This window comes from Balaenoptera borealis, assembly GCF_965194805.1.
Source record: "Balaenoptera borealis genome assembly, chromosome: 13".
Taxonomy (NCBI): Eukaryota; Metazoa; Chordata; class Mammalia; order Artiodactyla; family Balaenopteridae; genus Balaenoptera; species Balaenoptera borealis.
In genome coordinates this window covers 23,888,448-23,914,374 of record NC_138870.1, presented here as the reverse complement: position 1 = coordinate 23,914,374, position 25,927 = coordinate 23,888,448, and the positions used below count along the sequence as shown (strand labels likewise).

Here is a 25,927-nt window from a genome sequence, read left to right as displayed (position 1 = left end):
CTGGCACAGGTCTTGCTATTTCTTGCTTCTCTGGGTAAAAGATTATGTCTGAAAATAACACCCCTGCTTTTGGTGGATCTACTTTTCTGGTTATTTATATTGCAGTTAGATCATAAATGATATATACTTCTCCTCAAATGACATCTCTGGCTTAGGAGACAATTTCACTTTTTCAGACGTTTCCAAGCCTTTAGATGCTGGCAATAATGAAGGGATTGAAACTTGCAAGACGCTGGTGTGGAACTGTAATATAATAATAAAAGACCAAAAATCAATCCAACAAACAAACAAAACACAAGCCACAGAGTGACAAAAAATAAATAAGACAATTAAGTGGTCTATTTATGGCTAAAATTTCATACACCTGTGTTTAGAATTGTATTCTTATATTTATAAAATGGTTTCAGGATATAAACATCTGTAAGTGTTAATCAGAGAAAACATCCTGGAAGAAAGTAATTTTTGAACTTGCTTCTGAAGAAGACACCGAATATTGAGAATAAGACATAAAACATATCATTAAGTAAGTTAATAGTAAAATCTAACAACTTTAAGCCCCGGTTGAAATCTTGGCCCTGACACACTTGCCTAAGTGACCTTGACCATAGGCAATCACTTAACTGCCTTAAACTTAGGCAAGTCAGTTTTCTCCTCTGTAAAATGACAATGGCAATGCCTACCTTACAGGGTTGCAATGATTTTAGATGAGATTTGGTTAAAGAGCTTCGTCAACAAAGCACGATTTCCATTTTAATTTCTACCGTTAGTCTAATATAGAACATTGGTCAAGCCAGTTAATTATTATTCTATATGTGAACAAGCTGACTAACTTTGATGAACAGAATTGACAAAAAGTGTAATTAAAACAAATTATAATAGACTTTGTGGCTATACTATTTAAACCATGTTGATTAATAGTAACAATATTATAGCAAAAACAACAAAAAAACATAATACATTTCCCCCCAAAAATGCTTTGTATATCCTAAGGATGGATTTGGTCAAAGGATTTCTAAACACTGGTTTTCAGTAATTTCTGACAACCAGAGAGGAGTTAGATTGTGAGCCACTCCATGAAGCAATAAATGAAACACTTCAAAAAATATTCCAGCAAAAAAATGAGTGAACTCACTTCTGCAAGTCAACCAATCTGAGACAGCTCTTGGCTTCTGCGAGTCGGCTAGTCAGGCAGGGACTCACACCAGGAACACACTTCTGAATGCCAGCCAGTCAACAACAGTCTCGCCTTCACAACCACACACAGCTGACGTCAACTCACTCCTGCCACTGAGAGCCCAACCCCTGAGCTCCAGGCATCCTAAAAACCCTCCATATGATCCACTCAAAGAGAATGTCCTTGACCAGCAAAGTTCACTTACTTAAATAAGCAATAAATTCAGCTTGGTGATTTTTGTTTCAGTTACTGAGTGATATTCTCACTCTGTGATACTATAAAAGGTTATAAAATGTGCAGTCTGTTAAAGTAACCAGACTGGGCACAAGATGGAGTCACTCATGCTAAGCCCCATGTTAGCAAGCCTGAAAATAACTAAATTTTCTCTGCTTGGCTCTCCCAGAAAAGGAAGGCCTAGGTCAACCAGTCAGCACTTCCTGCTCAGCACAAGTTACCTGGCTGGGCCCCAAGACCTCTCTTTGCTCCATGTAAGGAAATAACCCTGCTTTAACCAATCAGCAAATGCCAAGTAAGACTTCTCTGTTCCTGCTCCCTTCCACCTATAAAAGTCAAGGGGATGCTGCTGGATTCATGAATTGCTGAATAAAGCCAACAAGATCTTTAAAATTTACTCAGTTGAATTTTGTTCCTTAACAAGTCATATTATTATAAAATAGGAGATTATTTCACTATCATTTTTTTCAGTTTGAATCTTTATGATTCATCCTGGGCAATTTATTTAGCCACCATCCCCATTTCCTGAAGTGCATGTACTTCCTTGGGTTCCTAATCACAGGGAAAAATAGCTACAATAGCAGACTGACCCATTCTCTTGATTTCCTTTCAAACTTCAGGGCTTTCACTCCATGCTCAAATCACCCTCCTGGCTTTTCTTTTAAAATGAGGCTGAACACCCTCAATCCTCCTCAAATCATTTTTAGTCCAAACTAAAAATCTGTGATTAAACTACAATTCACATAGCAAAGACTTCTTTTGGTAAGGATACGAGATTCTCTAGGTGTATCCTCTGTAAAAGCAGCCTCTTTCTATAAATGTAGCACATGCCTTGGCTACCATACGTTATTTTTTTCTTTCAGTATAAATATTTAACAATTACGGGATTTTTGACGGTGAGCCACAGCCACCCTCTGCCTCTGCAGGAGACCCTCCAGCGCTAGCAGATAAAGAAACAGAAGCCAAAGACCTGTTAGCAGGAAAGTCAGCACTGGAACTCAGGACTTTTGACTGCAGAGACCACACACACACTTCCACGTCTTCTGTCTCTCTCAAGGCCCAGGCCTGTCTTCTGAAGAGAGACCATGTGGCTGACAGGCTCTTGGTGCTCTGGCCGGGTGTCAGGCCTGAGCCTCTGAGGTAGGAGAGCCGAGTTCAGGACATTGGTCCACCAGAGACCTCCCAGCCCCATGTAATATCAAGCAGCAAAAGCTCTCCCAGAGATCTCCAACTCAACACGAAGACCCAGCTCCACGCAACGACCAGCAAGCTCCAGTACTGGACACCCCATGCCAAACAATTAGAAAGACAGAACACAACCCCACCCATTAGCAGAGAGGCTGCCTAAAATCATACTAAGTTCAAAGACACCCCAAAACACACCACCGGATGTGGTCCTGCCCACCAGAAAGACAAGATCCAGCCTCATCCACCAGAACACAGGCACCAGTCCCCTCCACCAGGAAGCCTACACAACCCACTGAACCAACCTTGCCCACTGGGAGCAGACATCAAAAACAATGGGAACTACAAACATGCAGCCTGTGAAACAGAGACCCCAAACACAGTAAGTTAAGCAAGATGAGAAGACAGAGAAATACACAGCAGATGAAGGAGCAAGGTAAAAACTCACTAGACCAAACAAATGAAGAGGAAATAGGCAGTCTACCTGAAAAAGAATTCAGAGTAATGGTAGTAAAGATGATCCAAAATCTTGGAAACAGAATGGAGAAAATACAAGAAACGTTTAACAAGGACCTAGAAGAACTAACGAGCAAACAAACAATGATGAACAACACAATAAATGAAATTAAAAATTCTTTAAAAGGAATCAATAGCAGAATAACTGAGGCAGAAGAATGGATAAGTGACCTGGAAGATAAAATAGTGGAAATAACTACCGCAGAGCAGAAAAAAGAAAAAAGATTGAAAAGAATTGAGAACAATCTCATAGACCTCCGGGACAACATTAAATGCACCAACATTCGAAATATAGGAGTCCCAGAAAAAGAAGAGAAAAAAAAAAGGGACTGAGAAAATATTTGAAGAGATTATAGTTGAAAACTTCCCTAATATGGGTAAAGAAATAGTCAATCAAGTCCAGGAAGTGCAGAGAGTACCATACAGGATAAATCCAAGGAGAAACATGCCAAGACACATATTAATCAAACTATCAAAAATTAAATAGAAGGAAAAAATATTAAAAGCAGCAAGGGAAAAGCAACAATTAACACACAAGGGAATCCCCATAAGGTTAACAGCTGACCTTTCAGCAGAAACTCTTCAAGACAGAAGGGACTGGCAGGACATATTTAAAGTGATGAAAAGGAAAAACCTACAACCAAGATTACTCTACCCAGCAAGGACCTCATTCAGATTAGATGGAGAAATCAAAACCTTTACAGATAAGCAAAAGCTAACAGGATTCAGCACTACCAAACCAGCTCTACAACAAATGCTAAAGGAACTTCTCTAGACAGGAAACACAAGAGAAGGAAAAGACTTACAATAACAAACCCCAAACAATTAAGAAAATGGTAATAGGAACATACATATTGATAACTACCTTAAATGTAAATGGATTAAATGCTCCCACCAAAAGACACAGACTGGCTGAATGGATACAAAAACAAGACCTGTACATATGCTATCTACAAGAGACCCACTTCAGACCTAGGGACACATACAGACTGAAAGTGAGGGGATAGGAAACAGATATTCCATGCAAATGGAAATCAAAAGAAAGCTGGGGTAGTAATTCTCATATCAGACAAAATAGACTTTAAAATAAAGACTATTACAAGAGACAAAGGACACTACATAATGATCAAGGGATCAATCCAAGAAGAAGAGATAACAATTGTAAATATTTATGCACCCAACATAGGAGCACCTCAATAGATAAGGCAAATGCTAACAGTCATAAAAGGGGAAATCGACAGTAACAAAACAATAGTAGGGGACTTTAACACCCCACTTTCACCAATGGACAGATCATCCAGGCAGAAAATAAATAAGGAAATACAAGCTTTCAATGATACATTAAACAAGATGGACTTAATTGATATTTATAGGACATTCCATCCAAAAACAGCAGATTACACTTTCTTCTCAAGTGCTCATCGAACATTCTCGAGGACAGATCATATCTTGGATCACAAATCAAGGTTTGGTAAATTTAAGAAAATTGAAATCGTATCAAGTATCTTTTCTGACCACAATGCTATGAGACTAGATATCAATTACAGGAAAAAATCTGTAAGAAGTACAAATACATGGAGGCTAAACAATACACTACTAAATAACCAAGAGATCACTGAAGAAATCAAAGAGGAAATCAAAATATACCTAGAAACAAATGACAATGAAAACACGACGACCCAAAAACCTGTGGGATGCAGCAAAAGCAGTTCTAAGAGGGAAGTTTATAGCAATACAATCCTACCTCAAGAAACAAGAAACAATTCAAATAAACAACCTAACCTTACACCTAAAGCAATTAGAGAAAGAAGAACCAAAAAAATCCAAAAGTTAGCAGAAGGAAAGAAGTCATAAATATCAGATCAGAAATAAATGAAAAAGAAATGAAGGAAACGATAGCAGAGATCAATAAACCTAAAAGCTGGTTCTTTGAGAAGATAAACAAAATTGATAAACCGTTAGCCACACTCATCAAGAAAAAAAGGGAGAAGACTCAAATCAATAGAATTCGAAATGAAAAGAAGTAACAACTGACACTGCAGAAATACAAAGGATCATAAGAGATTACTGCAAGCAACTATATGCCAATAAAATGGACAACCTGGAAGAAATGGACAAATTCTTAGAAAAGCACAACCTTCCGAGACTGAACCAGGAAGAAATAGAACATTTAAACAAACCAATCACAAGCACTGAAATTGAAACTGTGATTAAAAATCTTCCAACAAACAAAAGCCCAGGACCAGATGGCTTCATAGGCGAATTCTATCAAACACTTAGAGAAGAGCTAACACCTATCCTTCTCAAACTCTTCCAAAATATAGCAGAGGGAGGAACACTCCCAAACTCATTCCACGAGACCACGATCACCCTGATACCAAAACCAGACAAAGATTCCACAAAAAAAGAAAACTACAGGCCAATATCACTGATGAACATAGATGCAAAAATCCTCAACAAAATACTAGCAACCAGAATCCAACAGCACATTAAAAGGATCATACAACATGATCAAGTGGGGTTTATCCCAGGAATGCAAGGATTCTTCAATATACACAAATCAATCAATGCGATAAACCATATTAACACACTGAAGGAAAAAAACCATATGATCATCTCAATAGATGCAGAAAAAGCTTTCGACAAAATTCAACACACATTTATGATAAAAACTCTCCAGAAAGTAGGCATAGAGGGAACTTACCTCAACATAATAAAGGCCATATATGACAAACCCACAGCTAACATCGTACTCAATGCTGAAAAACTGAAACCATTTCCACTATGATCAGGAACAAGACAAGGTTGCCCACTCTCACCAATATTATTCAACATAGCTTTGGAAGTTTTAGTCACAGCAATCAGAGAAGAAAAAGAAATAAAAGGAATCCAAATTGGAAAAGAAGAAGTAAAACTGTCACTCTTTGCAGATGACACGATACTATACATAGAGAACCCTAAAGATACCACCAGAAAACTGCTAGAGCTAATCAATGAATTTGGTAAAGTGGCAGGATACAAAATTAATGCACAGAAATCTCTTGCATTCCCATACACTAATGATGAAAAAGCTGAAAGAAAAGTTAAGGAAACACTCCCATTTACCATTGCAACAAAAAGAATAAAATAACTAGGAATAAACCTACCTAGGGAGACAAAAGACCTGTATTCAGAAAACTATAAGACACTGATGAAAGAAATTAAAGATGATACAAACAGAAGGAGAGATATACCATGTTCTTGGATTGGAAGAATCAACGCTGTGAAAATGACTATACTACCCACAGCAATCTACAGATTCAATGCAATCCCTATCAAACTACCACTGGCATTTTTCACAGAACTAGAACAAAAAATTTCACAATTTGTATGGAAACACAAAAGACCCCGAACAGCCAAAGCAATCCTGAGAAAGAAAAACGGAGCTGGAGGAATCAGGCTCCATGACTTCAGACTATACTACAAAGCTACAGTAATCAAGACAGTATGGTACTGGCACAAAAACAGAAATATAGATCAATGGAACAGGATAGTAAGCCCAGAGACAAACCCATGCACATATGGTCACCTTATTTTTGATAAAGGAGGCAAGAATATATAATGGAGAAAAGACAGCCTCTTCAATAAGTGGTGCTGGGAAAACTGGACAGCTACATGTAGAAGAATGAAATTAGAACACTCCCTAACACGATACACAAAAATAAACTCAAAATGGATTAAAGACCTAAATGTAAGGCCAGACACTATAAAACTCTTAGAGGAAAACACAGGCAGAACACTCTATGACATAAATCACAGCAAGATCCTTTCTGACCCACCTCCTAGAAAAATGGAAATAAAAACAAAAATAAACAAATGGGACCTAATGAAACTTAAAAGCTTTTGCACAGCAAAGGAAAACATAAACGAGACGAAAAGAAAACCCTCAGTATGGGAGAAAATAGTTGCAAATGAAGCAACTGACAAAGGATTAATCTCCAAAACATATAAGCAGCTTATGCAGCTCAGTATCAAAAAACAAACAACCCAATCCAAAAATGGGCAGAAGACCTAAATAGACATTTCTCCAAAGAAGATATACAGATTGCCAACAAACACATGAAAGGATGCTCAACATCACTAATCATTAGAGAAATGCAAATCAAAAGTACAATGAGGTATCACCTTACACCAGTCAGAATGGCCATCATCAAAAAATCTACAAACAATAAATGCTGGAGAGGGTGTGGAGAAAAGGGAACCCTCTTGCACTGTTGGTGGGAATGTAAATTGATACAGCCACTATGGAGAGCAGTATGGAGGTTCCTCAAAAAACTAAAAATAGAACTACCATATGACCCAGCAATCCCACTACTGGGCATATACCCTGAGAAAACCATAAGTCAAAAAGAGTCATGTACCACAATGTTCATTGCAGGTCTATTTACAATAGCCAGGACATGGAAGCAACCTAAGTGTCCACTGACAGATGAATGGATAAAGAAGATGTGGCACATATATGCAGTGGACTATTACTCAGCCATAAAAAGAAATGAAATTGAGTTATTTGTAGTGAGGTGGATGGACCTAGAGTCTGTCATACAGAGTGAAGTAAGTCAGAAAGAGAATAACAAATACCGTATGCTAACACATATATATGGAATCTTAAAAAAAAAAAGTTTCTGAAGAACTTAGCTGTAGGACAGGAATAAAGACACAGACATAGAGAATGGACTTGAGGACACGGGGAATGAAAACGGTAAGCTGGGACAAAGTGAGAGAGCAGCATTGACATATATACACTACCAAATGTAAAACAGATAGCTAGTGAGAAGCAGCCGCATAGCACAGGGAGATCAGCTTGGTGCTTTGAGTCCACCTAGAGGGGTGGGATAGGGAAGGTGGGAGGCAGACGCAAGAGGGAGGAGATATGGGGATGTATGTATATGTATAGCTGATTCACTTTGTTATACAGCAGAAACTAACACACCATTGTAAAGCAATTATACTCCAATAAAGATGTTAAAAAAAAAAAATTAGGGGATTTTTCCCTCTAAAATAGCTCTTATTCCTTAACTGATTCCTTGGGTTTTTTTCCTTTCTGTTTTATTGAGATGTAATCGACATATAGCCACTGTATAAGTTTTAGGTGTACAGGATAACGACTTGACATACCTACACTGTGATATGATTATCACAGTTGAGTTTAGTTAAACTAACTTCTATCACCTCATATAGATACCAGAAAAAAAAAAATTTTTCCTCGTCATGAGAACTTTTAGGATCTACTCTCTTAGCAGCAGCTTTCAAATATACAATATAGCAATGTTAACTGTAGTCACCATGCTGTTCTTTACATCCTCAGTACTTAGTTGTAGCCAGAAGTTCATACTTTTTGACTATCTTCATCCAATTCCCCTTCCCGCTAATTCCTTGTAACGGCATATTTTAGCTCTCTCTTACATTTAAAAAAGAAATGCTGCTTTCTCCTTGAATTCACTTTCATTCAATTCAAATTTCATATTCTCATTACGTAATTATGAGCAACTGATATAAAAAATAAATATGCCATTTGATTTCTTCTCGCTACTTACAATAAAATGTTAGAAGAGAGGTGACCAAAGAAGCAACTGTTAAATATAAAGGAGCCAAGATTATTTACTTGAAAAATTAAACTGTTTCTCATTCCTAGTCTCCCTAGACGGAACATTACATATTAAAATTCAGAAATGGTTTCAGGGCAAAGATCAAGCACAGGTGCTGTCAGGAAAACAGTCTTAAGATGAAGCCACAGGTGTGGCTTTGTGAAGACAGGAAAATTCAAGGTGGTGCTGTCTCATTGAACCTTTCAAAAAGATCAAAAACTCTAAAAACAAAGGGATATCCCATAGTGGCCTTACAGGGAACCTAAGGCAGTAAAGGGCTTTTTGTGAAGGTATTTGCGGATATGCTTTTATCTAATGGAGTGGATTAAGCTCAGTAGTTGTGGCGCACGGGCTTAGTTGCTCCGCGGCATGTGGGATCTTCCCGGACCAGGGCTCGAACCCGTGTCCCCTGTGCTGGCAGGCGGATTCTTGACCACTGTGCCACCAGGGAAGTCCCTCTAGTTGCTTTTTTCAAGTTTAACAAAGTCAGGGGGAAATTTTCTTCCATGATCTTTTTTTAAAAAAAACTGAAAGCAGTCACTGTTTATTAACTGACCAGATTACAAAAATAATCATGGTAGACATCTTAGTTCATCCTTCTAATAGATGTGTTGATCTGGTCTACCCTATTGCCAACATCTCTACCTTCTAAAAAGTGGGTGGTCTTTTTCTTCACTCCACCTCATGAAGATAATTTGACAGGCCATAGGAAGGCGTTTGCTTCTTTGAAGCATTTTTCAACACTACAGATCCCGTAAATCAGATCCTCCATGCAGATGACTCCATATTTACCAAGAAATCAATCAATCAATGTGTTATCTGTCAGGGCAATTTGCTTCTTATTGTTTTGCCATAACTACGCTTGTAGATCAGTTCACTTGCTGACTTCAGGTTTGGGTACCCCCAGGCAATACATGGCTCCACAATCCCCAGCATGTTAACTGAAGTCCATCATCTTTCACAGTTACCACCACAAGTGACTAAAATAAATTTACATAATCTCACTTCACCTCCACTTTACTTATTCCCTACTTATTCTTTAGGAAGTAGATTATAATCTAGTACTGAAGATGACATCCATCTCCAAGGGATTCATATGTCTTTCCTGAATTACATAAGCGGTTTTGACACGGCCCAAGTGTTTATTTATTAATAAAGAGAGGGAAAAAACACACATTTCAAATAAAGACCAGGAGGTCACAATAATTGCCAGGACAAAGCAAGTCAGTAACCCAACTGAGAAAAGAACCCATGTCTTTGATGTTATCAATGGCACTTTAACTTTCAATGACAGAGTCTCTTTAACATGAAGAAACTATTGAGTCTATAAATACCTCTTCTGGAGCACTTGTGTTAAATGGGTCATGACTGGGAGATCCCATTACCGGCGTAGATGACAGGTTTTTCTCCAGATCACTAAAGCCCTGTGCGTCCAGCAAAGTGGAGAAGGAACTGGAAGGGAGCAGGTCTTCAAAGTCGCCATCTTGGCCTAAGCAACGACAAAGCGGAAAGTGGACACCAGCAACTCCTCATTTTTTACTTTTGGAGGAAGATAAGAATCCCAATTATCTTGAATATAAAAAATTTTCTGATCCTTAAAAATCAAAGAGTCAACTCCTGGCATCACTTGAAGAACAAAAACGTGGGACCTAGGAAACAGCATCTTAAACTGTGGGCACCTAAGGCCCAGGGACTCTTGGGCCACATGAGTATCCAGTAGTGGTATTAGTAGAGGTATTAATTACTAGTGGTTTAATAGACACAATCATAGACTCACAGCATTGATGTTAAAAGTTAACTTAGTCCAACAACCCTCCTGTAATTCTATGTCAACATTTGGGGCTTTATAAATTTTAGTTCAGAAATAACCCAGTTGAGGAATACCAGTGGTACAACAAAACTGATTCTGAACAGCAACAAAGTCACCATTTAGACAACTCCATTTTCATTGCTACTGTGCTCCTGAAAAAACGTAGACAGGAAAAAAGGAAAAGAAGAAAAAATAGATGACCCTTTGATCCCTCTTAAGAGGATCCTTTTTTGCCATTCATTTCATTTTAAAGTAGAAAGAATGGCCTAATGGAGAGAAGGAACCACGTAACCAGCAAACCAGCAACTCTGAGAATTTTTTTACATCTCTAGAAATGAAAAGGATTAAGTGCTGAACAACAGTGCCAGATATTCTTTTTTTACAAATAGAATGGTCCTTCCAACTATTCTCTGAATAATACAAAATGGCAAATCATATACTTGTTTAAAGATACTAACTAGACATAGCTTCTTAATTTAGGTTTTTATTAGATTTTTACTCTAATTTTATTAGAATTTAGGTGTTCTTAAAATTGCCTGAGGATTACCTAAATAAATATAAAACCTAGTTAGAAATCACTGTTTACATAACTCTTCAATATAACAGGACATAATTTTCAATGGTTCATAAAAATCTATCCTGCTGTACATGGTTAAAAGCTATCTCTTTTAATTATGTATTTATATGCGTAGAAAAAAAAGGCCAGAAAGAATTACATGAAAATGCCAGCAATGATCATGCCAGTGCAATTTTGAGTGATTTTTTTACCCTTTCTATCTGTTTTCCAAGTGTCTTACAATGTAGTCTAATTACAGAAATCAATCTGCTCTTCCTTGATTTTTAAATATTAGAATTATAGTGTTGAGATTCTATAAAATCAAACAATGTTTTAAATGCTATGACTATGTAAAAATTAATTACTTGAGAATTTGCAATATTCCTTAGGAGACTCCTGTGAAGGTTTAGAAAATGGTGAGTGGTAAGAATTGTCATAAGTCTACACTGATAATTAGAGGTTCATTTGCTCATTCAGATATTTATAAAGTCTTAATAATAGGCCTTCTGGACAAAAAGATGAAGATCCATTTTTTTCAAAGATCCTGGTCTAAAGCAGAATTTTCTTTCTTTGTGAACCCATCAAGATTAAAATTTCAAAATCCAAGTGTCCCATAAGTACCTTCCAAAAGACTTATTTATTTCCAGCACTTACTTTTTTTTTTTTAATAGTTACTGATATGTGTAATTCTAGGTAATTTCTTTTTTTTTTTAACATCTTTATTGGAGTATAATTGCTTTACAATGGTGTGTTAGTTTCTGCTTTATAACAAAGTGAATCAGTTATACATATACATATATCCCCATATCTCTTCCCTCTTGCATCTCCCTCCCTCCCACCCTCCCTATCCCACCCCTCTAGGTAGTCACAAAGAATCGAGCTGAACTCCCAGTGCTATGCGGCTGCTTCCCACTAGCTATCTATTTTATATTTGGTAGCCAGCACTTACTTTCAAAGCAAATAACCCCAACTAGGCAGTGCTAATGAACAAGAGAACTTTCAAAGCTCTTCACATTTTTGTGTGTTTCGAATGACCCCCAAAGCTTTGCCACATTTGTGGATGGCCAACTGGCCCATCAGCAGATAAAATAATAATAAATACAACAAAATGCATACTATCTTTACCTAGATGTTTTACAGATATTTTTAAAACACATTCAAAGCTGAACACAATCCTCCTCAACCACTTCCATGTTCCTTCTCTAGGCTTCCCCCTCTTGGTAAATGGAACCATCATCTGCTAGTTGCTTTAGTCACAAATGTTGATCTTTCTTGATGCCTTCTTCTTCTTCACTCTCCTAATCTAATTCATCACACTATCGAGTTGATTCTAACACCAAAATACATTTCCAATCAGCACCATCAGATCTTCCCACTGCAATACTGCAAGGGCCTCTTGATTGACTTCCCTTCCTTCCAACACTGCTGGAATAGTCCCAGCGGTCCATAGTCCACGATGGTCCATTTGTCACAAAGATCATGCGGTTGACTTGTTCAGACCATTCAGTGGATCCCTCTGGGCTCGAATAAGAGCTGAACCTCTCACCTTGCATGACCCGGCCGTGCTCACCTCTATTATCTCATCTTGTCTCACTCTCCCCCCTGCTCACTACCTTCCAGGTACACTGGTCTCCTTTTGTTTTTTAATAAACACACCAAGGTCTTCTTTCCCCGAGGTCCTTGCAGGTGCTGTCCTTCTTTCTCTCTGCAATGTTACCTAATCAACTCCGTGGAGAGGCTCTCTCTGGGCAACCAACCAACAGTGTACTCATCAGCCGACACACTTTCCGGCAGAGAACAGATGCCTAATAACATCACTGAATGAATGAAATGAGCCACCTAACTTGAAATAATGGATATACTTCATGAAAGAAATTGAGGCCAAATGTAAAAAAGTTCATAGCCACTTAAAAGTCAAGTAAAGCAGAAAAATCTTTAGAGCTACACTACCTTTTTTACCTTGGGCCAGTACCACTGTATCTTGCATTTTCTTGTACCTGTTCAGGCACTGTCGAAGATCTTCTATTTTCCGATCCTATTAATAAATAAATTATCATCTTTAATACTATGATTTTAAAACAACAAAAGTAATTGTGACACAAAGAATAAGTAGACATGAATTATTTACATTATTCAAAGAATACTTCTAAACTTTAGTAAAACTGGTAATGTCCAGAATATTTTGCCTACGTACATCAGAGACATAGAAAAAGTACCTCTAAATTTAGAGATCCTATCCTTCAGCTGCCATCTTTAAAAAACAAAAACAAAACAAGGTAATAAGATACAAAAGGAAACAAAAAAAAACAAGAAAAAATCAACTTCATTTACTCTCCTCTCTAACATAAGTGAGAGCTTGAAAGAAAGATCTACACCTGCTATCTTTACCAGCTGCCATTAATCACCATCTGGCTTTTCCCTCCTCAAAACACTCCACCAAAGCTGCTTCAATTAGTGATCAGTGACCTTCTTTACTAAAAACAACAGACACTTTTCATCCTTTTTCTAATTTGACTTCTAGATGGCACTTGATTGACCCCCACTCTTTCCTTCTTTCACTTTTCTCTCCACTCTTTCTTTTCTTCTGTTTTGATTTGTTTATTCCTTGACCAGATAAACATTCTACTTCCATAACCCCCACTATCTTCCCAACCCAGAATATAAAATGTTAGAGCTTCAACGTGTTGTCCTTTACCCTCTTCTCTCTTCCCAGGCCCTCAGTGTGGTAAATTATAAAAATGGGCTCCCTAGCTCCCCCCACATGGATTTGGGGCATGGCCATGTGACTTACTTTGGCCAATGAAATATAACAAATGTGGTTCAAAGCAAAGGCTTGAAAAGTATTTGCACATTGGGGCTTGCCCTCTCTTGCTGCCCTAGGGAACCCTGAGGCCACTACATGAAGAAGCATAGGCTAGGGCTTCCCTGGTGGCACAGTGGTTGAGAATCTGCCTGCCAATGCAGGGCACACGGGTTCGAGCCCTGGTCTGGGAAGATCCCACATGCCGCGGAGCAACTAGGCCCGTGAGCCACAACTACTGAGCCTGCGCGTCTGGAGCCTGTGCTCCCAACAGGAGAGGCCGCGATAGTGAGAGGCCCGCGCACCGCGATGAAGAGTGGCCCCCACTTGCTGCAACTAGAGAAAGCCCTCGCACAGAAACAAAGACCCAACACAGCTAAAAATAAAAATAAATAAATAAATTAATTAATTAAAGGGCTTTCCTTAAAAAAAAAAAAAAAAAGCATAGGCTAGTCTACTGGAGGATGAGAGACCATTTGGAGAAGAGACAACCCAGCTGGGGTCAACCTAGACCAGTCAATCACCAGACATGTGAGTTACACCATCTTAAACCATCCAGCCCCATTCCAGCCACCGGCTAATGGTAGAGATCAGCAAAGCCAGCCCAGACTAGAAGAGCAATCTAGCCCACCTACAAAAGTATGAGAAATAATAAATGTGATTTATCATGGAGCAAAAGCAAACTGACACATGAACTATAGTTTTGTCCCCACCAATCTATATATTTCAACTCTACATTTCTCCTAAAATTGATGGGGTTCACTCCCCACCAATCTATAATCCTACATTAATCCTAAAATTTAGATTGATTTTCCAATTTTCTATGAGAAATCTCCTTGTAATGTCCCATGAACACATCAAATTGAGTACATCTAAAATGAAGCTCATTATTTGCCTCCAGTATCTCGGTCTCTGCTTGGATTCCCTTAACTCTTTTATGGGCACCATCATTCACCCCACTGCTCAACCCAGAAACTTACTCCCAAATCCAAAGATTTAAAAATCTTGTCGACCTGTAAATTTCTCTGAAATCCCTTCCCTCCTTACCACTTCACTGCCATTGCCTTATTTCAGCCCGTCTTCATTTCTCACTTATTTTAACAGCTTCTTAATTCTTTTGTCTTCATTCTCCCTCCCTATCCTTGCTTCCATTCTGCCACTGGAGTTAGCTTTCTAACATGGCAATTTAATTATCTCACTGTCCAAGGTCTAAAGCTGAGAACCCAAATCATGAAATCATTAGCCTCACCATAGCATTCTCTCATACACCCAACTCCTCCACCTGTATCTCCTGCTCCAGAACATTCCCAGCACGCACTGGCTGTTTCAAGCCTTGGTTCTGAGACATATTTTCACTCATGGATCCTTTGCCCAGAATCCTTCATTTTCCTGATGAATGACTCTTTGCTCTCCCTCAGAATTTGCCCAAATATGTCCTCTTTGAAGACTTCTTGGAACCACCAAGAAGTTATGTCACTCTTGCTGCTCCTAGAGAAGTCTGTGCATCTAGTAAGCCCTCATTCAACACTAGGATTTTCGTTTGTTATTGTTGCTTTTTGAGGGAGAGAAATTAAAACAAAATGAATTTTAGTGTTTTTTTTTTCAAATTAAATCTATGTGGGCAGCTTGCTAATGACTTTTCTTTTTATTTGATGTGGGGAAGACTAGCAAAAAGAAACCTATATATGGGTAGGTGGGTAGGAGAAAGAGTTTATTTCCATTGAATAAAGAACGAAAAGAATGAAAGGCAATAAATAAATAAATAAATAAATATGCAAACAGAGTAGGCAAGAAAGAATTAGAGAAAGAAGCTTATGATGAGACAAAAAGATCAAGACAAAGTTCTTTGGCATTTGCTTGGTTTTTATTTCCTTGAAATTACTCTTTTCGTGGGAAAATGTCTCCTGTTCTATTCATTAAAGGACACGAGGGGAGAGCAGTTCTGATGACAGGAGCTGAACCTGCCTGCTGGGTATATGGCTGGTCAGGGAAGCCAAGAAGAAGCACGTTTCCTTAGTAGGGTCCCTGCATCCCTGCTCTTAGCAGGATGAAGTAAGGGGAAGCAACAGCTGGAGGAAAGACCCTCTTGGAGACCTTGGCATTAGGCCAGCATAGCTAAAACAAAGCCGAGTGCCATCCTTGATTACATGGTGCCTATGCTTGTTTCCTGGTATCTCACCATCAGGAGAGCAGAGACAATCCCAGATGTGAAAGAGGCCAGGAGTGTGAAGGAAATAACATGTTCCTAGAGAAGAAAATCAACATGATCATGAAGCTAAAGTTGCCATGGCTACCTCCTTCAGAGTTCATAGGGCAGTCCAGAATTTCCAGGGACCACAGAAAGGATGTACTATGGCCTGTATCCTTTGTCTCATTTGTCACCTGAATATAAAGAGCTGATCTGATAACTTGAACATTTTCTAAATTCAAGGGGGTGGGCGGGAGGGGTGGATTCTCAGTGGAGTCAGGGCTGCTGGTCTCCATTCCTGTCTGTGCAGCACAAGTACGTCTATGACCCGCCCCCCGAGAGCAGGCCCACTTGGGCAGGAAGGGAGAATGCTTGCCCCTTAATGTGAGCTGTGTTTAGGCGATGTTCTTTCAAACTGGGATATCTGATGAGAATGCATGGAATGATCAAAATGATGTTATTACACATCCAAATAAACACTTAAATTTCATCTAGTTACCTTTTCTTCATTTGCTGCCATCAAAGACTCCACAGCCTTTTTCATTTTTTGTACTTCAATATCTGAAATATCACAACATCAAATCAGAAGTCTGTTTAGTTAACTTGTGTGACAATAACAAGAAGCTACTGACTCTTCAGATTGAAATGTTGCAAGGTAAAGATGTTAATAATTTGTTCCACTTTCTTTTTTTTTTTTAAAGGCACATTTACCATTCATATTCTCTTTTAGGGAAAACCTGAAAAATGAACACTTTCTAACTCACCTTAATAGTCATCATTCCAGAAAGAAAACAACTACCCTCTCTCAAAGCAAGAACAAAATCCTCATAAGAACACTGAAGATGAAATTTCAGTGCTATAACAATAAAAATACAGAGTTTTCGACGAAGAAACTTATAAAGCAGGTGAAAGCAATGAATGGTGTATATATGACAAAAGCAGAGAAAATGATGTTCGGTTATAACCAAGATGGAGACACAAATGGTAAGAGCCTGAAGGAACGTGATATTTACATGAGTATCATGCTAAGAAGCTGGCTGTAGGTTCCATACAGAAGGATAACAAGTACTTTGCTTCATCTATAAACTTCATTTCCAGTACTATTTTAAAACGTTTTTAAACAATACTATTTTAAAAGGCCAAAGTAAGTGATTCTCCTTAAAATGTGATATTCAAATACAAAAGCATGTTACTTTAGTAATAAAAAAACAAACATTTTAAATATGGAAAGTCAACCCCAAATGAATTCACAAATTAAAAAAATTGAAACAGAGGAAAAAGTTCAGCTAAAGTTGTCTGCTTTTGAGGACAAAAAAATACTACTGAAGGTAAATTTTAAAACAGTGGTGCATCATTCAGCTCTGATATAATACTTTCAATTAAGGTATACTGTTTAGGAACTGCTTTTTTTTTTTTTTTTTATGGCAAATTCCCTTAAGAACTTAATGTCTGGAGGAAAGTCCACTAAGGCTTTATCTTTACACTGCATTAAATCTAGTCTCTGTTAGTCAGCCTGGGTACAATTTCTTTTGTAACACAAGAGGATATGTTTATAGAAGCCCTTAATATAGATCTCAGTGAAAAAGTGGGCTACAAAACATTGGAAAACAAAAGCAAAGTTCAAAACAATCTTCAACTGTGGTAAACCGTAAAAACAGTAGGTTTTCATAGGAGTATAAACATTATTTTCTCCTCTGACCCTGTATCTCCTGGGCCACAGAGAAAACGCTTCCTCACCTCCACCACTCTGGGTGCTCTGCTATATCGTGCAGAGCAAAAGGGCTGAATCAGGAACAATAAGCAAAATGGTCTTTTACTCCTTGTTTTATTGTTTGTTTATTTGCCCTCTATTTCGTGTACTCTGAAGAAATGGGGAGCTTATTGATGAAGCAATTTTACATCTTTGGGGAGAGAAATGTTTTTAAAACACATGCAAAGAACAGTCCAAGTAGTACTTTCGGTGAATGTAAAGGCTGATGGAAATACACCAAAAACCTTACTTTTGTCTTTGAGCTTCTTTTTAAAATTTTCATCTGTGCAGGAAAACCCATCGAATTGGAAGTTAGCATACATTACAACAATAAGTAATATTTTAAAAGCACTATTATTTGGTCTCCTTTTACCTAAAATAAAGAGACTCTAACCTCATAAAGACTGAATATTAAGCATTATTTTATGACTTTAGGACTGATAACTACAATATAATATGCCCTCTGTGAGGTTAGAAAGAGAACCTAATGTAGTTAATCAGAAGATGTAAATCTGAGTTACTACCTCTGTTACTTCATCTTTCTGAACCTTGATTTTCTTGTATTAAAATTGGGCCTTCGGAGTACAAGTGCTTCTTACACTAACTGTGATGAAAAACCAGCTAATGTTGCATTGGTTGTTTTTCACATTTCCATTACAGTCTGATATGTGACCCTCCTGAATGTGATTAGGACACTGCTTATGTCATATTCATCTCACTGCTCAAGTTCAACAACACTGAAGTGGTCCATCTCCTGTTCACCAAGATGAGTCCACTGATCACGCAGGTAGATGTTATGTCAACATCAGATTCCATGAAGTTTCTAAACACTTGCTCTTAATGCCTGGCTGTGTACTGCTAACAGGTGGTTCACAGACCAGTGCTACTCCTCAGATCCGACTTTGGGTAGCATTACTCTAACATAGCCAACACAGCCTCTAGCCCACATAGCCTCTATGATTCCATTTTTTTCCTTAGAATCTTGAAAGCATGACCTGTCTGTGAGTGACCTTGAAGAACATACATTCTACACATGCCAAAATAGAGGGGAAAAATCCATTTCCCTCAATGTTGGATGAATTGAGTTTTCTGATGGACAGGGGATTGTGATACCTACAGGTAAATAAAACCAGGGTATTCTAGAGCCAAGAAGACTTTGGAGGTAATCTAATTCAAGCCCCTCATTGTACAGACAATAGTAGATAAAATAGACAAAATAGATAAAGCAATAGATAAAAATGTACCAAATCTACACTAACTGGAATTTGTTCTGTTTTGAATGAGTCAGAAGTTGCTTTTGCCATATCATTTGTTGTAACAAAGAAAGGTTAAATTTGACCGAGTGTTGTCAGATGTTACAGGCATATATATTTCCAAATATAATTTTTAAAAAACCCACATTTCATTCAAGTTATTTTCTAGCAGGTATAACCTACATTATGAAAAATTACAGTCCATATAATATCCAGGACAAACCTCCTCAATTTATGAAAACAATTTTTTGGATAAATTCATACAGTTTTCCCAAAACAGAATTAACCTATTTTGCTTTCTAGAAGGTTGAGGGCTCAACGTATAAGAAATGTTCATTAACTTTCCAAAGATACAGAGCCTTCCCTCTCTCCTCTCAAAAAGGCAGGCAAGGTTCCTAAATGCTTTACTTTATGTTGTCTCAAGTTCAGTTCAGAGGGGAATAATCTTGGGACATAGTTTTGGTTCCTTTTAATTCTTTTTGACACACAGTTTTGGTTCCTTTTAATTCTTTTTGACACTTCCTTGTATTGCAATTTGGACATGATGGGAATTTACCATGTAGTAATCTAAAATTAAGTCCCACTGAAGTACAGAGGTGCCCTTCTCAGCTGCTCAAGAGGAAGTTAATAGATGCCCAAGCACAGTAAAGAGGCTTGGAGGAGTTCCTGCAGTCCTGGGCCCAGATGGCTTCTGCTACTCCTCTCTCTCTTAGATGCTAATGGTACACATCATCTAACATCAGTTTCTATTATAGATCTTGGACGACTTTAACAAAATAAGAGAACAAATGTTAAATACATATTCTTACCTCGATCAAGAATTTCAATCCCTTCTCCTTTCATCTTGCAAACCAATTTTTCTTGTAGTCTTTTTACTTCAGATTCCTTCTCTTCCAGCTGTTCTTTTAGAGATGCCAGTTCCTCCTACAAATGATAAATTCATTTAAAAAGAGTAGATTATGACTAAAAGGGAATACTCAGAGAGTCTGTTAACTCTTAAGTCAATAATTAGTTTTTGTGAATGAAACAAAAAACTACAAGAATTTAGACGCAAACTTCAGAAATCAGACAGTGGCAATGATAAGCAGGAAGCAAGACAATTAATAAAAGTACAACTTATAATAATTATGGTATAACTGTTTCAAGTTTCCTTGTGACCAAATTAAAAATAAATCTTTTAAAGTGTGATTAGGACTAGGGCAGCCCTAAGGTTTAAATCTTATGTTAAGTAAAAAATCTGACCAAGTTAATCAAGGAAGATAATCAAATTAGATGCTTAGTGTCATACAAGCAAAACAAAATGCAAACTGGAAAATAATATATTAGACTTGCTTGACATTTATTCAGCATTTCAAGATGGCACTCATGTTCCCTGGACAAGATAGAGCTTAATTAGTGGGTAAGGTAGCACGCGATGAACAACTTTAGCCAAATCATGGAACTAAATTATTCATCCTCATCACTAAGGTAAAAGAATAGAATCTCCTACAACAATGGAAAAAAAGAGATTTAGAAAACAGATTTTAAGTCTTTTTTCTTTTTAAACTACACAACTATTTAAGACCCCAAATCCAATGTTCTATCTATTTACTAATGTTTGTTTCCGTTTCATTTTGGTAAAGAATTAGCTTTGACAAATTTAAGTTTTGCTGGCTGTATTTAACACAGGAAATAAAGCTATGCAACGCTAATAAGTGTACCTTTCTTTTTCTTAACATAGTTTCAGTCTCTAAAGATACGTACTATGTTTAGTATTATGAGAAGATGTAGCTCTCCAATGGAGCTAAGAAGTTGGCCCTATAGTTTTTATTTATGGTAGGAATGGACACCAAATACAAGGAATTTTCAGTAGCACCAGCAAGAAGTGCTGCCCATTCTCACTGTGCTTCTAAGCAGTAACTTCTACTCACTGCCATGACAGAGTTAACCGATGTACACATTTATCGTCAAGAAGGAAGAAAACAGTGTCTACTATTGATACCAGAGTTCTTTCACAGGTGAATTGCTACAATTATTTTACCATGCTTGAATCTCAGATAGTCCAAGAGAGTGAGATTTAATTTATAAACGAATACTTTTATTTTACCTGCTTATTGTTTTTCACTATTTCATATGTTTCTGAAAACAATATTAGGGATCGCATTGTCCCTCTAATCAGTTTTAAATATATTTTTAAAGAACAGGTGACACACACACAAAATGAATGCACACACCACTAAAAACACCATCACAGCAAAACAACACAAGCCAGAAAGCAACAGGCCATGGACCCCATTACCCAAGGTCTACTACACCTTCAGGGACTCCCACTTTTGTTCCATCCGCTGCTTTTCATACTGCATCTGACCCACCTTGATTTTCATGCTAGAAAGTTTGGCCATTAAAGACTGGTAGAGAGACAGGAGTGAAAGAAAACTACAGATAGAAAAAGACAAGCTAAGTAACCAAGAAAACAGTATCAGTTTATAAAGGAGGTTAGATAATTAAGAGAAATGACAGGTTATGTTCTATCAGATTAGTTAAATCCTGATTCTTATTCAGAACAGTAGTGTTTAAATTCAAGATGGTCTCCAGCTTGGGGAAAAACTTCATTCCCTTGTAAAACGCCTTCTTAATCATATACTAAGTAGAAAATGTATTTTATTTATATTATTGATTGTAGATAGTGAGCCATTTATACAAAAATTTTTGCCATTGTGAGAACTTACTTTGGTAGCTTTCAGCTTTTTTTCATTCTGAAGTCTTTCATTGTCCATTTCACTGACTCTTAACCTCAAATCATTGATCTCCTGCATTAGCCCCTGTCCAAAAAGCGACAAGGAAATTCATTAGGAAAGCAGTAACACACTTATCTACCAAAATAGCAGCTTGGAAATCTTCAGTCAATAGCTCCTGAGTTAAAGCTGGATGAATGAGATCAAACAAATGAAAATGAATGTGTCTCCTTGAGAATTAAAGCATCTTTCCATTGAAAACATTGCCTCTGCCCTAAAATGATGGGATTGATTATGAAAATGAAAGGTGACTAAAATTTTAAGAAATGTAGCTGATCACTTACTATCATTGAGCAAATATTTCTAGACTAAAAACCACTATATGAACTCTTATCTTTTAAAATAAACCAGAGAAATTTTCCTTAGTAAAGTCATTTACTTTCAGAGACTTTTCAGTGGTATATAGATATTTATAAAAATACTTTTATAATTTCTTAATTTTTCTACAAAAAAATAGATTGTTCATCAGCCCAATCTTGGAGAATCAAATGAAATTTAAACACTTTAGACCAAGGATTCACAACTTGAGGGTAGATGAGGGCCCTATCATTTACAAATATATTCAGTATCATAATAATTTTATATTTGGAAAATGAAGAAGAAAGCAATCCTAATGTTTTCATAATACAAATACAATCATACAACTTTTCTACTTTTATTTAAAAAAAACTAATTTGCTTATAAAATTGTCTAAATATTCTGAGCAATAGTGACATATCTTTGTCCAGAGCCCAGAGAATAGGAAAAGGAAATTAGAATGTGAAACAATACCAACTTATCCAAAGAAGGGCTCAAATACTCTGTGAAAACTTTTTTCTTTTTTTAACCACAAGGCATGAAGACCCCACCAATGGTTAACGTGTTTTTGTTCCTTTCTTTTCAAGACATTTATTCCTGAGCCACAGATTCATAGACGGAAAAGAATTACACAAGAATGCTGTAAAAAACAAATAGAACAATGCAATAAGAAATAAAACTTTTTTATTGAGGGATTATTCTAAACTTCTAAGTGTAAGAATTCAATCTCACAGGGGCTAGAAAAAAGAATGCTGTCGTGAAATACACTTCTCAGAAAACCTACAAGCTTTTAAATTGTAGTTTCTTGTAAAAGGTGGAAAAGTACTACCTAGTATTATATAATAATTACTTATTAATATTAATTATAATTACTATTAATACAATGTTTCAATAAGAGGAAGTCTATTTTCTCCTTTTATGAATGAGGTAAATAACTGTTTGACATCACTTAATAACATTTTAGTTGTGAGTCCTTATCTACAAGCTCAGAATTCAAGTTCAAGGAAAAAGTCAGTTTCTCCCATTTATGTATCTCCCATTTATTAACTATCTTTGCATAATATGAATTCTTAGTAGCCTTCCTTAATCAATCTGGTCTTTCTTATATATATTTTCCCACTTTCTTATTGGTAAAAAACAGCTTTGAATTCTATTGGATTGTTGTATTTTACCACTTCCTTTAGAAACAGTGGCAATTTGTAAAGAAGAAGAAACAAATGAAGAAAATAGAATTATAAATTGAGGTCATTTTTCTACTAAAAAAAAACCTACCCAATTATCCTTTGTGGCAACACTATAAATATGAACATAAATTTCTAATCTGAAAGAAGCCCTACCTTCCCATGAAAAGTCAAGCTGGAAAATCTGGAAGTAGCTCCTTAACATGAAACTTTTTAAAATGTAATACAAATTATTTCCAACTAACTTCTTATCAGAAGTTCAGCACTGTTTTAAAAAGAAAATCCCTGTTATCTTTTCCTTTTCAGAAAACTCTTCAGGGCTCCACAGAAACTCATTTCTGATATCTGTATTCTTACCACAAGGGGGCAGCATTGAACAATGCCAAACATCTATCAGCAATTCCTGGGACAGGCAAGCCCTCAATCTTCCAAAGTTTCGAGACTTTTACCCCCAATCTTTTGGAAGTATCTATACTTCTTCCCTTACTCCAATGTTTTCTTAGAAATTAATCTCCAAATAATCTAAAATTCTAAGACAATGAGCATTCTATGCTCATTCTAAGAAAATGAGCATATTCAATTTTAATTTTTTTAGTTTTAATTTTGAAGACTACTTTATTTTCATGTTTAACAAAGTTAATCATATAGCCCATAATCTCTGAGTATGTGCATGCTACATTTTAACAATAGTGTTGAATGTTTATTAGAAAATTATCAGGGATTACTACAAGTTTGATAACAAGATCACCTTGCATATGATTGAGAGAATGCACGAGTGAAGCAAGGAAACACCAAAAAAAGGATTTATAAAAAATGCAGACAAACTCAAGAGATGTAAATATTGCTCTGGGGTCTTACCCAAAAAAAAAAAAAAAAAAATCCTAAAAATCCTAAAACAGTTACTTCAATTTAGTCCCAATATTTGGTTAACATCTCGTATCCAAATTAACCACAGTTGTGCCGGTTAAGACTTTCCCTAAACTTTGTGTGTATAATAAGGCCACCTCTTAATGCCCCCAAACTATAAACTTCTTTCCTGACACCAGAGTTCGCTCCAGTGCCATGTTATCCATCTGTTGACTGAATTCTACCAATGTGTTCTGTAGCAGCTGTGGAGTCAGGGAAAGACAGAAGGGAAAAGAAGAGATATCCAAACAGATTTTTAAAGAAAGCACAAAAGCTAGAATTTTAATGAAAGTAGGTAACTTCTTAAGTTTTGTTTTAAGAGCCCCAGTCTCAATTAAATGAAAAACATATAGGTGACTGACAAAGAGCTTTAAGATTAAAACATGAGCTAAGTTGGAGATTTCCTTTTGCTACTGAATAAGCAATACATATACCAAGACTTTCCATTATAGTTACATCTTTGACAGAAAATTTAATTTTAAAAATAGCAATGGAGTAAACCTTATTAAATTCAGCTCTATGAAGGACTTTCACACAGTGGATAACATGTGGATAATATATATCATATCGTGATGGCATGTAGTCAGCACAAAACAAATATTTGAAATGAAGATAGAGGGGGAAAGTAAGTAAATGATTTCTCCTCTCTCCTTCTTGGTTCCCATTTTCTAATTCAGTATGACACCTCTCCGTACCCCAACTGAGGAAACAAAATAAAGAGAAAGGAAGAGATGGCCCTAGGAGAGAAAAAATTTCTACAGTGCTTTATATTTATTTTCAAATGAATAGATTTCATATGGATATGCTCTGAACTCCCCCCGTGACAAAAAAGCAATTAACAAATTAGAAAACCTGGATTAACAATAAACTAGGTCAAACAAACAAGAAGGCATGTTTAGCCAGGTAAATGGGTATTTCAAGTTGTAGAATCTACCCTGAATTTCACAAAAGTATACTGAGCTGTATTTATTTGGAATGATTTACATGTGGATTAGACCAAAAGTAGAAGGCCAAATTAAATGACCTCTAAAAATCTGTGATTTTTATGATTACACAATGAAAGCATGTTTGCTATACACATTTAAAAATCTACTTACTATAGAGTAAGTAATCAGTGTGCTTAAATAAGAACTACTAGTAAAATCATGCACTTGAACCCATTATTTCCACAATGAAGAGAATCAGTATGGATGAACAGATGGACAGATGGATGCATGGATGGCTAGATAGACAGAAGCTCCAAATGTCCGAAAGTCAAAAGTATTTCTAAAGGCAAGTGGAAGGATTAATATTTCACATCAAAAGTCTCAAAATAAAAATTACCACTATCATTCAGTGATAAAAAGTCAGTGTAAGTTTATTCTTAAAAAGAAGCATGGATAATGAGGGAACACAGTAATTAACTGCCTCTCTTTCACAACTCCAAGGAATTTCAACTTGTTCTAGGAATACGTGTGTGCGAGATATATAAGTATGCACATATATGTGCATACATATGTATATGTATATAAAGAGACAGGAAGGGTATCACTTACCTCTGTGTCTCTGAATCTATCTTCGTAATCCAATCTGTCCTTCTCTACAGCTGTCAGTTTTAACTTCAAGTTAGATATTTCAGCCATCAGGTCCAACTTCTGAGTTTCTAAGGATGTCCTGCTCAGAAGCTCCTATTAGAATTT

General features: G+C 36.7%; 1 protein-coding gene across 12 annotated transcripts in view; it reads right to left on the bottom strand.

Moving 5' to 3' along the window:
* The window catches only part of PPFIBP1 (PPFIA binding protein 1), a 176,112-nt gene that overhangs the window by 20,354 nt on the left and 129,831 nt on the right, over positions 1-25,927 (bottom strand). For 3 of the 12 annotated variants that reach the window (XM_082352112.1, XM_082352118.1, XM_082352117.1), the window contains exons 8-16: positions 25,784-25,915; positions 21,799-21,891; positions 21,385-21,477; positions 19,900-20,014; positions 18,088-18,120; positions 16,587-16,648; positions 13,050-13,134; positions 10,068-10,222; positions 128-243 (exon numbers count right to left, since the gene is read on the bottom strand). In XM_082352112.1, coding sequence (XP_082208238.1) covers positions 128-243; positions 10,068-10,222; positions 13,050-13,134; positions 16,587-16,648; positions 18,088-18,120; positions 19,900-20,014; positions 21,385-21,477; positions 21,799-21,891; positions 25,784-25,915 — 884 coding nt within the window. The remainder of the gene's footprint in view (positions 1-127; positions 244-10,067; positions 10,223-13,049; positions 13,135-16,586; positions 16,649-18,087; positions 18,121-19,899; positions 20,015-21,384; positions 21,478-21,798; positions 21,892-25,783; positions 25,916-25,927) is intronic. The other 9 variants (XM_082352113.1, XM_082352114.1, XM_082352121.1 and 6 more) reach the window with 6 other exon arrangements.